Below are 17,304 nucleotides of genomic sequence, written 5' to 3'. Positions count from 1 at the left end.
TTAAATTGGAAGAAAGATTCAGTAGGGCTTAATCCGTAGAAACCAAAACATTTTCAACAGGGTCTAAGGTATGAACCGAAACTTAATGAAACCTCCGAGTAATTCTGTTAGAAGGCTTTCATCCCAAGAGATTTTGTAACAGGCTATTTTTAAGGTTAAGCAGGCCTCATCTTCTCTGCCATCCCATGTACTGTAAAAAAATGTGTATTTAAAAAAATGAAACAGTGCTATTGCCACACAACTAACGCATTCATGATATTCTAAAATAATTCTGGTCATAAACGCAAACTAAGGTGGATAGCCGTTGAAAAATAAATGGATATTGTTCTTCTTTAATATGTGCCTTTAAAGTTTTTTCAAATGTTAAAATTAGGTTATAGAGTAGGCTAAATCTGAGAAGAAATATTGAAGGTGAAAATGCTCAGTCTATGATGACAAAAAAAAAGGTAGGTTCTAATGTACAATGCTAATGTACAATGCTGCAGGCAGGCTGTGTTTCTCTAATTATTTACAGACTGTGTATTTTTGGGCTCATAAGTCTAATCAATTAAAGTTTTGTTTTTTTTTCCTAAAGGAATTGAATTGTGATCGAGTTATTTTCAATATAAACCAATTATTTTCAAATGCAGACTACTTACCTAAAAATCTATACAATTTCGTTGATTAGTTTATTCCTGTTTAACTGGGCAATTTAATGCAAATGTAAGACCACACCAGTTGTCTTTTTTTGTTTCATTATTATTTCTCTAAATAATGTTGTAGTCTACGAAAATTCATACAGCGATATTTGAGAAAAAAAAAAGAAAGAAGAAAAAACGAAACCTTAACCTGTAGCGCACAGACATGCAAATGAACAAAGCACCATATGTCTATAGTGTAATAAATTAATTCATAATAATAATTTGACAGTTACAAGGTAAGCCAACTTTAAACGTTTTCGATGTTTTTGTTTTTACATTTTACATAATTTAAATACGACAGCACATTAAGCTTTACTTTAATACTGTAAATGGCTTTGTACTTTTCATTTAAATAACAATGGCTATGCCTATAAATGACAAATACCCAAGTTGATATTATGAATACTGTATTATAAATAAAGCGCAGGTAGTGTTATGAAAAAAAGAATAGCTTAATGTTGTCCAAAAAGGATTTAAATATACTCCACAGGTTAGAAGCAGTAACTAGCCAGAGTGATCGTCCAATTCATCTGTCATCGTCAAAATAATGTTATAGCGAGATAGGGAGTGATGTTACATTTTACTTTATTTGATACATTATTCTTTAGTTTATCGCTGTTCATAGTCAAATACCTTTGGTGAAACGAACAATTATTTTTTTGTTCATATGTTCACAATTTTGTGTGGAATTCAATTTCTTATTGCGACATAGGCAAATTTAAGGAATTATGTCCTAATTAATTTGAAAATGTGTTGGTGTACATATATTTGCTAGTATTGTCTCATTTTCTCGTAAAGGTAGTTGCTTGCATTAATTGGAAATTAAGCACAAGTCTGTTCGCTACAGGTCCCACATCTGCAAATATTTGCTTATAACACCATCTTTCCCACACAACAGGCCTTCACCAGCATTTCTTCCCATATAACTAGCAGGCTATTAAAAAAACTAGTATTTCACTATTAAAACAACAATAGCATGCATTTACTGATAAATTGTTATTATATCATAAACAAAGCCTAGCCTAAATATTATGGAATTACCTAATATGGTCTTTAGGCTATCTTACCTGTGTATTTTAACTGTGTAAATAAATGCTAAATGGTTTGTATATTTTATTTTCAAAAGATTATTTCGTGTGAATATCAATATAGCTAACCCCTTGATGACAAACAAATAAGTTGTACGGTTTACCTCTTAAAAGAACCTTCGATGTAGCTAGTGTTATTCTCTGGTGTAGCCCCAAATAATTTTGTATATTAAGTTTGGTTCAAAGAAAGCGAGTATACTGTAAATTCGTGTACGTTATAATGTACGATCAGGGTCATATTGAATGTGACTTTAGAATAGTCTATTCTAATGGTATAAGGGAGGTGTTTTACAGTGGGGCTCAGGTGACATGAACTTTTCAGTTTCACCTAAGCAAATGACCTTTGCATGTGCCAAGACAGCTTAAGGGAGACGAGATAATACTCGGCGAACAATTCAAAAAGGCTATGACTTCATTGGTAAGACAAAAACGTTACATTAACGTAGGTTATAGTTTCACCTCTGTTTTTAGCCTGCTTAATTAATGATACAATTTGGACTGAAACGCTGCTGATTTTAAATAAGTAGTATCTGAATGTATTCTTCTGGTACATGTATTTTATTAAGAAGCCCAAACGTTAGACTACACTTTTACTTTCTTGTTAAAGGCCGGAACCAAACGATTAATACATGACACGTATACGGATTTATATTGCTCTCATAAAGGACACATGAGAACATTCATTTTTGGCTTTATTTGAATTATATAGATTTGTAAAATATCACAATGAATAGGTCCATCACAATTTATCAATACATTTCAGCACCGTATACTACTTCACTTAATTTGCTAGGAGTTTAACCTTTTTTTCTAAGGTTTGCTCTCTTTCGAGTATTTCTGAAATTACAGCAGCACTTGACTGCGTTTTCAATGGCATCTTTTGTTTTACAGCACATTTCCAACGAGCGGTCTACAGTTGCAGAAACATTTTATCGGGCGCCCCCTGTTTAAAACCAGTCCTGCCTGTGCTGATCACTTTAAACTGGTCAGCCCCACACCCTTTAGAAAAATCGATTATGAAAACACTCGGTACACCATAATCTGGGCAAAACGTACTACAAAGTAGAATGCTTTAAATTCGTAATTTAAAGTGTTCTATGGCTTAGGATACTTTTAGAGTCACTCTCTGAAATATGTAGGCTACTTTTCGCTCCACACAAGTTCTACTTTACCGTTTTTCAGTGCTTCATCTAGGCTGCTCACTATACGTTGTAATGATAACCACATGCCATCTTTTGTTCTACTACCGATCGTTTATATGTATGGCTATTCAGTGTATTCCCACGGGAACTATTAAATAAGAAGGGATCCTGTCAGTCAGTGTCGACGTGTATGGTCAGTCCACTGTCGAACGCTGTAGTTTGCATATGAGTTAACTTATCATTGGTTGCAGGAGTTCACAGTTTAATATCTTAATCATACGATAAACTCCTTACACTTATCTCTTTGGCGTCTCTCTCTCTTTCTGTCTCTCTCTTCACCCTCCCTCTCTCTCGTTCTGCCGCTATGCTATGCTGTTACCGGTGAATGGTAATCCCCTGCCGTCCATGGTTTACTCCAAGCCCGTGTTTAATTCCCTTAAACCCCCAACTGCCGCTCTGGTTACACACTGAACACGACAGACTGTGAACCGCTCTTGGTTATTAATAATTCACAAGCTATTGCACGTCTCCGACCGTCATCCACGGCCACGACTCGACTCACCGTTGGACCGGGTCTCACCTTTTTTGGCAGCTACTCTGTTTCTTATTACAATTATTTCATAGAATTTAGACGTGCGCGGCTCAGCACTAGCGCGTCATTGTCGTTCGCTTGGCATCAAAGTGCATTTCTTTAATGCGTCGTGAGCTGTGATTTCGCAATATCCACTGCGCCCAAAATGACCGTCCTCTCTATAATTTCGTCTGTACAGTGAGAGCAGGAGGTCCCGCGATTCAAAGAGAGATCCACGGTGAAGAGTTCCCGGTGAAAAGGATGGAGACCGAGCGCCGATACGGCTGAAGTCTCCGGGAGACTGAGTTCGCGACAGCTGATTTGAAACAACGTAAGCAGAAACTTCTCGCTGACTGTGGCGAATGGCAGGATCTCGCCGCTGTCGCTGACTACACGTTGTGGCCGCGAACGACTTACCGCGCGGGGTAATTTGGAGGGCGGAAGGGACGATATCTGTCACCCCTTGCTGCACCCAGCACTCCCTCAAAGTCCCGGTGCCGCAGCTCACAATTTGAGCAAAGTAACGCTTACCGACAGAGGACAGAAACACAGCGCATGCAACTGAAAAACTAGCTTGGATAATTCCCTTCTTACGGAGTTCGCATACTGTATAAAGTGATATTTTAGCAAAAATGTTCGGAGGCCCTAAGAGCGTGCAGCAATAAGGTTCTTTTGCTTTCGGTGTCACCGAAGAAACCAAGTCATTTGCGCTCCCTCTCACACACTTTTTTTTTTTTTTTTTTTTTTTACTTTTTTTCTGAAGGAGGAAAAATGGGTCTTTGAGGCTGTTGGCAGTAATCCCCACTCCACAATGGTACGTGCTGTGTAAATCAACAATTTGTTCTTTTTGATAATTTAAAGATGTTAGTAAGTAAAAACAAAATGAAATACATTGTTCTAATGCCAGGCACTGTCTGCGCCATTAGAATATCATTCCACTTGCTTCAGGATACCTCACAAACTCCACGTAAAACAGCACAAAAGGTTTTGTATTCTGGTTCAATGCAAATCTTACGTTGATTCAACATCAAGTAGTAGAGTTTATTTGCACGATGTCGATTAGCCTGTGTATAGAAGAAAATATGTTCTCAAATTCGCAAGTATTTTATATCACGTCTGATTCCTCTAAATGTTTATAAGGCAGTTGAATGTTTAAACCAGCGCACTATAAGTGCTTGAAAAATACGTAGCTCCCTAAGTTGTCAGGTAGTAGGTAGGACCCATTTAACCACCAAGAAAAGCAAAAAAAGCAACACCTTTACTTTTTCCAAGTTTGTGCTGTGTGTTTTAACCAGACTTGTTATATATTACCAATTATTAACACAGAGGATATAAAAACAGAATCTTAAAATGTTTTTGACTAGTACTAGTGCGCTTTTTTAAAATTATGTAGTTAGTACACTTAGAACGTAATTCCAATGAACTATCTATACTTCTATCATGTGGAGCTTATCTAACACATACACTTGTAGCATGCTAACACTTAAAATTGTCACAACGCAGTATGTCACATGTAGCCTACCGAAGCTAAAAGGCCCGGGGTGACAGTGACCGTTTCTGCTCTGTCGAAGTAAACTGTATGCTAGAGGCCGTGTTTTTGTTTTGTTTTTTTTAAATCCCTGGGTGCAATTCATTCAAACGTTACAGTTCTGTCAATTCTGCAGAGGGCCTGATACACTACCTTTTCACTACACTGCACCTAGATTTTTACTGAAGATATTAGGTCTAGTTACCTATAGCTATAGACCTATAGACCTATAGCTACACTCACACACAAACGCAAGTGAAATATTCTACTAATTTTCAATGACATGGCTTTAAACCTTTATCTTACACATTGCATATCAGGACTGTGCCCTTATTCTATGTTTACTGGTGACTACAATTTGTATACAATGAAATAAAATATATGAGGGAAAACCATTTTGGATTAATCATGCCCTAAAATTTGTATAGTCCAACCAACCTGAATATGTAATGTGAACAGTCTATAACTAGCAGTAGCTGTGTCTGTTTCTACTAAACATCAAAAGCTGGAGATGTTTTGTCTCTTTTACAAAGCAATCACTGATCAAATCTGTCTTTCTGCACATCATTTTAAAACCCACCATTGCCTAAATGAACTGGAAGATCATTTCTTCTGCAGTTTCCTCCAGGGACTTTTTTTTGCCTTTTTTTTTAAATATCTGAAGAGTTGTCTGACTTGTCAGAACTGACCTGAGCTTGATGAGGATGCTTTCCTTTAGAGCTGGGTGATCCACATCCTTACAAATCAGAATAAAAGGACACTGGTTCATCAGTGTCTTTAAGTCAGAGAGGCCATGACCTGACAAGATGGTTTTTGGTTCCTGATCTCTCAGGAGCTGCGAGAGGTGCTGGGATCACTCAGGTTCAGCTGGTTCTGCAGATGAGATGCAACCTTGAAGCTGTTGATGAGTTCCAGGCGGGCCAGTATGAAAGTGCTTAAATATGGATAATTATTTGTTTACTTGCTTTTTGAAATGGCACATGTCCAAATAGGCCACTTTTTGAAGGAATCGAGGGACTGTATTCAGTCCTGGGCTCTGCTTGGGATTATCATCTTCTCTTTAAAACCCGAAGACTGAGCCACATTTAATTACTTGTTTCCAAACAACAATCAAAGCTGTAAACTTTTAATGGCTAAAAGCTGACAGCTCAGACTATTGTGGTATTGGATGTTTGTCAGAGTAAGCGTCGAGTTGGCACAGCAATATACACCTTCATCAAATGGTCTCTCTCTCAGTTTGAGTCTCATCTGAATGTGTGGGAGCTCAACGTAGTCTTCTTATTATTCACTTTAATGTGTGGATGCTACAAAAAATGTGAAGCTTCCTATCTATATCTAAAATAGGGATTGTAGCCCTGCTACAAGTCCAACTATGTTCTTTTTGAAGAATTGGAATTGGGAGTGTTGTCAATTATTTAGTGGACCTTTTTGTGAAAGTTCAATTCATAATGCAGCAAAGATACATTTATCTCATCTCCAAGAGAAAATGAGAGATGTTTCAGAAAATGAGAAACATATTCAGAATATTTTTTTTATTTACTCTTTGGTTGTCCCTCCCTACAGATGGGATAGTCATATCAACAGGGGTACGAGTACAGATCATATTAGTGCCCTATGGTTCAGTGCTGCATGGTGCCATGGCCCAGCAACAAACCTCGCTGTTTCAGTATTATGGCTAAGGCCATACTCACATACTGGAAAAGTAATCATACATTGATCCTTATTGCTGCTTTTTTGTGTGAATACAATATGACAGAACCATCCCTCCCCCCACCTTAAAAATAACAGCACAAACCAAGGGCTTCTGCATATCCAATACAAATTTTGTATTCCCCATAATATTTCATGAGAGGACTTTACAATGACTTTAAACCATATTGCCTCTATGGAAGGAAATTATAGCAGCATATAGCTCCATAGGCCTTGCCAACAAACAATAAGCAGTCTCCCATCTACAGCCCCCTTTCTTTCACCATTATATCCCCCATCCATGCAGTTTTCTTTCCTCCTCTCCAGAGATGCAGGTATGAAATATCACATTTTCCAGCATTTTTCCCTGAAGTGGCCCTGGCAGGTGTTCACACAGCGTACATTTCTCCTTTTATATACACCCCCCTCCACACAGCAATTTTTAACAAACAAGTCTGCCCCCCTCCCATTTGTCTTTGATGGGTTTGCCATATTACCTAGGTTTGGAGAGAGTTAATGGGCATGTAGAGATCCTGTGAATTCCCACTCACCCACTCGAAATGTGCTATCTGCAAAAGGCGCGGGAGAATCACAGTGGGTTGTTGATTGTTACTGAGTTGATGGTGATGGTGAAGTCAATGATGATCTGAGGAAATATTCCCAAGAAACAGGAAGAATTGTTGTTGGTGTGTCAGAGTTGCATGCCAGCCCCATGGGTTGTGATGTGTGTAGCAGGGCTCGTGTAGTGGAGGGATAGCTAATGGATGGGGGGTTATGCTGTCTCCATGTGCTTTGATTTATTCACTGCCATGACTAAATGCCAAGTGGGCCATCTCTCAATCTACATACATACTGTTTAAAATAAATCATTGTGGGGGGGGGGGGGCAAGAGAGGGAGTAAATGAGAGAGGGAGTGTGAGAGAGAGAAAGTATTATGAAGCAAGGGGAGCTTGCAGCAAATCAGCAATTTTTATTATTACTACATTAGCTGCTGATGGCTTATATCTTTATTGCAGACCACAGATCTAACAACTCAAGTAAATAGAAGTAGCATACTTTAAGTATTTCTGTTTACCATTTCCTAATTATCAGGTTCTTTGAATCCTCATGTAGGTCACAGGGCCTTGTTTCTTTGAATGTATTAATTAAGAGAGGCCATTTTGCTGAGGGCTGGCCATATGGATTGGGCATATGCTGCATATATGTAGAAAAGCATGGTATATATAATTGATACCATGCTCCATAAAAAAAACCCATAGAGAGGGAAAAGGAGGCCAGTGCTAAAGGGGATGACATCAAACGATCAGGGCAGACTTAAACAAACGATCAGGGCAGACTCAAATGATCAGGGCAGACTCAAGTGATCAGGGCAGACTCAAACAAATGATCAGTGCAGAATCAAACAAATGATGCCTCTTTAAAGTGTGTAAGCAAATTAAGCAGGATCTAGACAGAGAGAGATGGAGACAAATACACACAGAGAGAGAGAGAGAGAGAGAGAGAGAGAGAAAGACTGTTGACACTGTTGACAGTTGAATGTTTGTTTACAATCTTTCAGTCTAACTCTCTGTTCATTGTCACTTAAGTAAACAACACCTTATGAGGATGCTTATGTAAACAGCTCATTTTGAGGACCCTGTCATGTTTGTATGTGATCAGTGTCTTTTATAAACAGTTTCAAGATAATTAATTAAGTAAAAGTTACCATTATTATGGAAAAAGGAATCAATATGCCAAGAGTTGCATATGGCTCTCCAGGTATCTTGCAGCACACATAAAATGTGCCAAAGCAAGTGTTTGACCAAATCAGATTTTCCACTTACCTCAAGCAAAGTGGATCAACATTGCTTCAAGCAGCAGGAGCTAATGATGTAAAGTGCACACCAAATCTATCACATGAATGCCAAAAATTATGTCAATTTATAAAGCAGATATTGAGTTGTCCAAGTAATTATTGGCACTGTGAATTTAATTTGTTCCATAACAGATGAACATTGCAGTGGTAGCAGTATTTTATTTTCACATAGATTTGTACAAATTTAAATGTTTTTGTCAAATTTTAAGCCACTATTTCTCACCATGTGCAGAAACAATGTAACATGAATGCACATATGTGCATCAAACTTAGACATAACTTAGTGAATGGGAATACTATGACAGCTAGCAAAGGTAAATCACCCTACATATTTAAGCATGTGTTGGATATGAAGGTAATTATGCTTCATATTTTACAATAGTAAAAAAATAACATTCTGACATTTTAGAGAATAATTTTTTAAATGGCAGTTCTTCAACACACAGCATCTTCTGATGGAAATAGATTACAATATTGGTGTGCATTGTGCATCATGGAAATTAGTAGAAAATACCTTTCATTACTTGTGCAATGCTTCACTGCAATGCTAAGTTAGCAATGTACCAACTCAGCCCTGCCTTGGATGATTGACCATACTTGTGGCCACTGGACAATCATGTAAATTAGATTTTTCATCATATTATGTCTTTTAAAGGCAAATTCATGATATGCAATGTGAACTCTGACAGTAATTTCAGATGATTTTATGAAATTGGCTGGTTCATGGGAGGCATGAAAAGCTTATGGAATTAACCAGAGGAAGTAACGGTTAAGCTTGGCCTTGTAGTGTTGATCTCCAAGACAAACACAGTAAAGAACACCCTGCTTCCAAAAGCAAAATGGCCATCTGTACACACACTGATTCATTTTTGGATGGAATATTGTTGAGATACAATTTTGTGTAACTGAGAAGTACTGCAGTGTTATCACGCACCAGTGCAGTTTAATCAGTTCAGCCTTCGAACGCATGTTTATACATTCTGAGGTTTGTAGAGGCTGCAGGGAGAGGGAGGGAAAGGCAGGCAGTCACTCAGTGCTGGGGATATGAATAGCTTGTGTAGCAGCCACAGCTTGGTTAGCCAGAGTCTGGGACTTATTATAGTGCACTGTGTGTGGGTGTGGGTGTGGGTGTACGTGTGTGTGCCTGTGCATATGTCCGTTATGTTAATGTTGTGTGTATTATTATATGAGAGTATATGGCAGTGGACTGAACCTTTTTAACATGTGTGTGCATGCTCAAGTTTGAATCAAATGCATGTTATCTGATTTGTTAAATTCACAGGGATTTTACAGTCTCAGCCTAAAACTGAGCCAAGTTTCATCAGAGTTGCCTGTGTAATGAAATAGGTCTGCATGTTTACATAGCTACATACAATTTTAGGCAAACATTGCTGACCTGGGACAGATTTCCTGCTATACATTGATCACATAACAGTGACTTTGTGCTCGAAAACATAACTTTGTGCTCGAAACCCACTGGCCTGGGTACAGTGCTCTTGCTCCCTGGCTCGATATATCCTGGCTTTGTGTGCTGCCATGCTGCCTGGTCTAGCAGCTCTGTTGAGGCTATAGTGGGAGAGAGATCTCAATCAGCCAGCTCGGCCATGGCTCTTCCTCAGCATACAAATGACTCGGTGTGAATGGGGCTGACACTTGCCGACAACACAAACCACCTGGGCGGCCGTGTGGGGAAAAGGGCCCTGCTGCGCTCCTGCCCAATGCCAAATGAGTCACGGCTATAGTGGGGAGTCAGCAGGTGAGCACTGGGACCAGCCGCACACAGCCGGTTAGGCTATGCTCGACCCAAAGAGGGGCATTGAGGGGCCATCGAGTGACCCGCTGAGAGATGTGGCGGGCACATACTGAGGCCCACACTGGTACCTGGGAAGTGTGCTTATATTGGTACAATGTGCAATGTACAATGTGCTTATGTCTGGGCCAGCTGCTCTGGACAGCCAGCACAGGGCAACTCCGTGTGGACAAACGATGCAGGAAATGCTTTTGTTGTTGATTACAAGATAATAACTGTTGAACAACGAGATTAATGTCAGCATCTTTCTTGTGATTTGGACAGGCAGATACTCTATAAAAATATAAATATGCCATTGTTTTGGTAAATGAATTATAACTAGGATAATCTTGCAAATAATGTTGATGAGAAATAAAAAGATGTGAGAGAAACTGCAATAATGGAGATTTGACTTTTATATTACATTTCAGGCCACCGAAACCTTTCTGGTGAATGAAGACCCATCCAGAGGTCCTGGGATGCCAGAATGCTTTGTAGTGTCTGATTCCTACAGGGTATGCTTCACTATTACTATTATCCCTATTATTGCAATTATTATTATCCTTATTGTTGTTATTATTGATTTGTTATTTAAGTCAGCTGTAATTACAGTGATGGAGTGTCCACTTTCATGCTCTTGATAATTACACCGCAGTCATAATGTCATTCACAACTCAGCTGCAAGCCATTACCATCATTATTTCCACACACACTTAAAGCAGAAAAAGAAGAAACATTACAACTCAGCCAAAGTACCGCTCTCTCGTGGGAACGAAAATTATAACAATAATGTGCAGTACACTTGAATCAAATAAGAAGACGAAATGGAGGGAAGAGAAGGAGGGAGACAAGGAAGGGGAGGTGAGAGAGTTCTAAAATTGACTGCACACACCTAAAAAAAAAGGCTCATTGTTTAAAATTCCACTCAGCTCATTTGTGTTTACAGAAAAGGGAGTAAAATAAAATACTCATAAAAATAGGGGGATGGGATAAAACGCTGGTGGGATGAGGGGTTGAGACAGGGAGGGATGGAGGGATGGAGGGATGGCTCTCTAAGCTCATAGATGACTGAAAATGGGGCAGCTAATGAGCTGGGAGCCGGTTTTCTTGTCTTTGTTTCTTTTTGTTTCCAACGGATAGCTTTTGCCAAGTTTCTCCGAGAAAATCTGGGTTGCTCTGGCATATCGAGTGTCTTGGGGTGCAGAGTTAGCTGAAAATGGAGGGAAAATGGCAGGGCATGATTGGTGGAGAAGTAGGGGAGAGGGTGGGACATCTAAATGACTATATTGGATATTAGGGATCAGTGAAACTGCAAGTATGAGGAACGTGCCTGGTGAAGCAGTCCTGCACTTGAGTAATATGGTAAAAACATCAGAACAGAAAAAGTGCTAATTCAGTCCATATATCTTTGGTGACCCTTGTGGTTATAATGAAAGCTCTCAGAGGCTTATTGTCCTCGGAGCACCAGAAACGTTTTGTGGCTGATCGCCGAGTCTTGCTGGTGTCCTGTTTGTCTTGATGAGAGTAAGTTTTAGCCTTATAGTTAACATGGTAGCAGTCAGTGTTTGAACCATCTCCACACTACACAGCTGTAATACAGAAGATTTAAGAATAACTTAACACCTTGCAGATGCTGCCACGTCACATCAAAGCTTAGTACATATCATATCCAATCTAGCCCCAGCATATGGTTCTTCCATGTGGTAGTAAATGAGAAGGTTATCCACTCCCACCACTAAATGCTGTATGCTACATGCACCTTCTTAAACATTGTTCATCAGTGTCAGGAAAATTCCCTTCTAAATATCAGACCATACCTTCAACTCAGTTATGCCTTGTGTAACCACGAGAAGTTATGATGTAGTAGTGGCAAAGGCAGCTGGATCCTCCCATAGTGTGTTCAGAGCACCTCAGTACTTTGAGGAGGTTCCTCACGGGAGAACATGACCTTTTTAGGTTGAACTTATGCATGCAGTTGCAACGGTCATGCATGGTCACCAACACTGTCAGGGAATGTGCTCCACTACCTGTTCTCATTTAGCTACAGTATGTGCAGCTGATGTGGTCTGACCTAACCTCATGCCCCCCAACCCTCCCACCTCCCCACCACTGCCCAAGCGCAGCCTCCTTCCCCCTTCCCTCATTGCATCTCTCCGTTGACTGTGTGTGGTTATTGGCCACACAGTGTCTACTTCGCTCTTTGTTTCCCCTGCAGTGGCTTGTGGTGTTTCTGCACAGGCGGCAGGCCTCATAAATCTGGAGGCCTTGGGTGTCAGCTCCAAACTTCAGCACTGCTTCACCCCCACCAAGCCCCCCCCCCCCCCACCCCCCACCTAGAGACAGTCTCTAGAACCTCACTTGATTTTCCTACACCTCCTGCCTTTGTAATGCATATTCCTCTGTATTCTATCTGACACGTTTCTCTTTAATTTATAATATAAGCTGCTTCAACTATCGTACATTCAGGTCTTGGAAAACTTGTGTATAGCATTGTGTACAGAGCCATTTTAGCCATCAACCTAAACCTGGTATTTTTCCAGTTTTCTCCTCCATTCTCAAATACCGCAAGTGTTCTGTTTTGAATATGATTTTACTATGCCTCTTAAAAGCAAACTGTTTGCAATATGCTGTTATTTAGCTTGCGCTGTATAGCTTGTAGCAACTTATAACAAATGTTAATGTTCTAGTGTTGAAACTTTGGAGAAATCCTTGTTTATACTGTTATTTTATATATATTTAATAGATGCACAGAATTAAGTCAGGCTCCATCACTGTAGTTATTTAGCATGGTACGTTGCACCAACGTGTTTTATTTCTGTAGCCTACATAAACTATTTTTGGTTTTTTTGATAATTTACCAGGATTATTATTCATTTTTTATTCGATCTGACATGCGCTTGCTTCAAGAGCCACATGAAATATAGTTCGCTGTTAATTCTGCGAAAGATTATGTTGTCTCTTAAAATATAAAATCATTCATCACGTCTTTACTAACTGGGATATAACATGTAGACATACATTTTGCATTCACAGTCGTAGAGTCTGGTCTGCGCCGTGATCGTTCCGTCACAAAACGACCTTTTGCTTGGCCAAAGCTGCCTGGTCCGTACTCGCGTTCGCCAGCGCTCGATTTGTGCGCACTGATTTACAAAATCACTAGTCGTACGACTCGTAAGCGTTTTCATGTGGAGCATAGCATCCTCTTCAAGTCAACGCGGTAGGCACACTGATAAGCCGTTAATTTAATCGTTCGTGGCGCTCCCCTGAGCTAGAGCGGGGAGAGAGGGAGCGCGAGAGAGGCAGTGGTAGTGGGAGGGAGAGAAAGTTTTTTCTTCTCAAAACTTTGTGTGAGCTTTCACTTTCAGCCGCCTAGGCGGGGTTAGCAGTACAGCATGGAGTGACCGAGGCAAGACGGCGAGCGATTGCAATGCAGCACTACAGCGAACTTCTATCCAACTTAACTAAGCTCTCCAGTTTTCAAATCTAAAAATAACCATGTACTCCCCGTACTGCTTGACACAGGTAAATGTAATGATTACTTTATTACTTGCACTTCCGTTAACGTTGAGTTTGTTGTTAGGTGTTCCCCCTACTTGCGACTATTTAATAATTGTGTTTGAGCTCATTTCGGTCTCTGCCGCTCTCTGGTTCTATTTAACAGAATATCTCCGTCACTTTCCGTGTTTGATGGCATTTTTCCAGCTGACTTTCTTACGCGATACATTGCACATGGTTTGTGAAGAAAATGGCGCTTCGCTCGAATCTATTTAATATAAAAGGAGGGAGAAGAGGAGGAGGACAAGCGCGAGCGCAGATAGACTTTGGACTTCAGTTTAGAGTTACATCTCATTTTCACTTCCGAATCCAAGTCTCGACCAAGGAAAACACAAGAGACGTTGGAGGTTCGCGGTTGCAGAAAATTAAATCTTAGTAAAAAAAATCGTTTCTTAGCAGTTTAATGTGAGTGCTTTTGTTGAGTGTGTTCGGCCGTCAATCCTATAGATACTGATTGTTGAAATATTTTTTTTTGGGGTAAGCCAAAGGTCGCCACCACTGTCACACATTGAATGTAGCGTTCTGCCAGCTTTTTTTCCATACTAAACAATGAATGGCGTAATGCATTTATGTAGATAACAGTTAACGAACTGTTTTGCAACATGGGAAATCATCTGGTGTCATTCGTCCGATGTGGATCTATTGCAAATATGGAATTTGTTATGAAGAACTGAACCCCTCCATATGATAACTTACTTATAAGGCATCCAGAAAATATTGCTGTTTCAAGGACATTTTTGCTGTGGAATTCAAATGAATATATGCACAGAAATAAAAACATGGGTTTTGGTGGGGAAAATGTGGGTCCTCTTAGAATCATTATTGCTTAAATGCACTGACAGTTGGGATTTTTATGGTCATCGCTCTTAACAGTTATGCTTATTATCCAAACCTGTGATACTTTCCCTAAAGCTGTTCTAGGTTTTTGGATTCTACACAACTTAAGTTAAAAATACTTTTAAATTAGAATTTTATAGCCTTCTTCAAATATAGAATGGTGTAGCAGAAATGTACTGTTTTATTTTAGCATTTGCTGCAGTTGTAACTAATTCCTATAAAAAAGAAAATCAAAACAGTTTTGTATTAAATTTGGCTGGTGTTTGCCCATCAGATCTGATTCATGCTCTAAAAATAGGATGTGCAATAATAGACGATTTCTCCAGGCTTTTGTTCATAATAAAAAGCATTACTTTAAGATGATGTGGTGATGTGCCAAACCTCATCTCCTTAAGATGAACTCTTCTTGTTTTTTGGGGGTAACTGCATTCATGTCTATATAGCATTGTTTATAACTTTTATTTTTATATTGCTTTGGGCATTTAGTATGTTCCTCTTGCAGTTCAGAAAAAGAGCTCTTTGTGTATGTTTTCTTGTCCTAAAAAAAACAAAAACGAATAATATTGTATGTTTGGCACTCGAACCAAACATCGGTTTTTGTGCTGCTATTAAAAAGTGGAAAGTATGTTTGTTATTATAGTTTTACAATAGAGTAACATGTCAATTATAGTTCCAGCTTTCTGCAGATACTGACATAATGTAATTTTCATTTTCTAAAAAGAGCTGGTCAAGATGGCTACGATATTGCGATCACCCGTCCCCCATCACATGAAAATTTATTTTAGCTATGTTTCAGTGAACAGCAGAAAAGCACTGTACCTTTTTAGATGTTGTGCAATTGATCAGGAATTTCTTTAGTTCTTTAGTTTGGCAGCAGGGTGTGTGTGGGGAGGACAAAGCGGTGGAGGTTTACACACGGAGAGACCACAAACTGTCTGTTTTCACTGAGAAATGCCACAGTTATCCAAATGCCTCCATAATTTCCTCATTTCATTTCGACCTACCAGAACACAAACTCTCTCCTTCATCAGCTTCTCTGAACCCACAGTTTGTATGGTTTCTTTCCTCCAGTAGCAGAGTTGACATGCCTAGTGTTTTCCTGCGTAACTCGAATGGATCTGTTTCTGAGGTGTACTGTCGAGCCCTTCAGCTTGCTTTTGCTGAAGCCGTAGTATTTCCTCTTACCCAGCGGGAGTGACAAATATTAGCCACCCTTTAGCACATTCCTGGCCACTTCCAGAAGGTTGGCTGTGCAGGTTTAGGCCTCCTTGCTGGGTCACGACAGTTATTTATCCCAGGGCAGACAGTCAGCCGTTAGAGCTTGTGAGAGGTGTAATTAATTCCTGATCAGTAGTCTTATTAAAAGAGCTGCACTTTCATGCCTCTGTAACTGGTATAGAGCAGTGTTGACAGAGCGGGAGCGAAACACACATAGAGAGATTGTGTGTTTCTTAGGGTTTGTGGGCTATAGCCTGCTTTGCATTTTGAAATGTTTAACAGTAGTTATCACAGTTATATTTCTGAATCACAAGAAACAGCCTTATTTCTCAATGAAATGTGCAATTTTTTAAGGCCATTGTCAGGTGAACTGAATAAGTACCTGCAGTTGTGAGTAACTGGATACTCTTTTCAATGTTTCATTCTCAATTCATCTGTCTATAAACATAACTAAAAGTGCAGTTTGGTCTGTGTCCCGTATGGTGCATTATGGGAAAATGGCAAACTGTCTACAGGTTGGACATTTATTTATCAGTTACATTTAGTGTGAGGGATTTCTAAGCCAGGGGTACTGTTTCTGTAAGCAGATCAGGGCAGAATTATCTCCTTTGTCTGAAATCCACATATTTACTGGCTTATGTTGCATTGAACCTTGTGTACCTCTGTTCTAGATGAAACAGCATTAGTGAATGAAATACCACTGGAAAAGCAAATAAGCTATACAATATTGTAATATTACAAAATGGCCTCTGGCTTTTCTTGGCTTGGACCAAATTTTTTTAAAGGATGTAGAGAAAATTGCTGTGTGAGCATTTTTTGAGAAGTTTTTTTTCTTTCCTCCGTTCACTTATCATTTTATAGCCTTGAGGTTTTCTCCATAGAATATAAAAAAAGGCCTCTGGAATTAATACGTTTTGTGATTATTGTCGCTGTTATGCAGCATTTAGGAATAGTATAACAATAGAGCTTGCGTTCAGCGCGTGTACTTTCCATTAATTAAAAAAATAATTGATAACAGAACCAGGAGCCAAATACACAGGTGGTGCACATATGCATTAGTTGTTTTCATATGAGTGTGTATAAGTAAGTGAGAGGAATTTTGTATTATTTTTAAGTAACATATCAAGTTGCTACAGTGGAGTCTTTCCCCGGGCTGAAAACGTTTTGTGCATGCAATGGCCGTATTCTTCCAGCGGAATAGAACTCTCAACGGCACGTCACCGGGCGACCTCAGTTTTGCTTTGGAATTTTAGGGCTTCGTGTCTGACAGATGCATTTACATTTTTGTTTGCTTAATTGCGGTTCATAATTAAAAATGGATTGGAAAAGTCAGATATGACAACAAATGTAAA

The 17,304-nt window shown here is 39.4% G+C and overlaps 1 protein-coding gene across 4 annotated transcripts in view; it reads left to right on the top strand.

The window, feature by feature from the left end:
- Window positions 1–2,569: 2,569 nt before the first annotated feature.
- Window positions 2,570–17,304, top strand: part of nfixb (nuclear factor I/Xb) — a 107,047-nt gene continuing 92,312 nt past the window's right edge. Inside the window, exons 1-3 of one of the 4 annotated variants that reach the window (XM_035526130.1) lie at window positions 2,570–3,812; window positions 4,245–4,295; window positions 10,774–10,857. In XM_035526130.1, coding sequence (XP_035382023.1) covers window positions 4,293–4,295; window positions 10,774–10,857 — 87 coding nt within the window. In that variant the 5' untranslated portion in view covers window positions 2,570–3,812; window positions 4,245–4,292. Of the gene's footprint in view, window positions 4,296–10,773; window positions 10,858–13,406; window positions 13,865–17,304 lie in introns of those variants that run through there. The other 3 variants (XM_035526143.1, XM_035526195.1, XM_035526160.1) reach the window with 3 other exon arrangements.

This window comes from Electrophorus electricus, chromosome 1, assembly GCF_013358815.1.
Source record: "Electrophorus electricus isolate fEleEle1 chromosome 1, fEleEle1.pri, whole genome shotgun sequence".
Lineage (NCBI taxonomy): Eukaryota > Metazoa > Chordata > Actinopteri > Gymnotiformes > Gymnotidae > Electrophorus > Electrophorus electricus.
The sequence above is the reverse complement of the archived record's forward strand: the minus strand, read 5'-3'. Positions and strand labels throughout refer to the sequence as shown.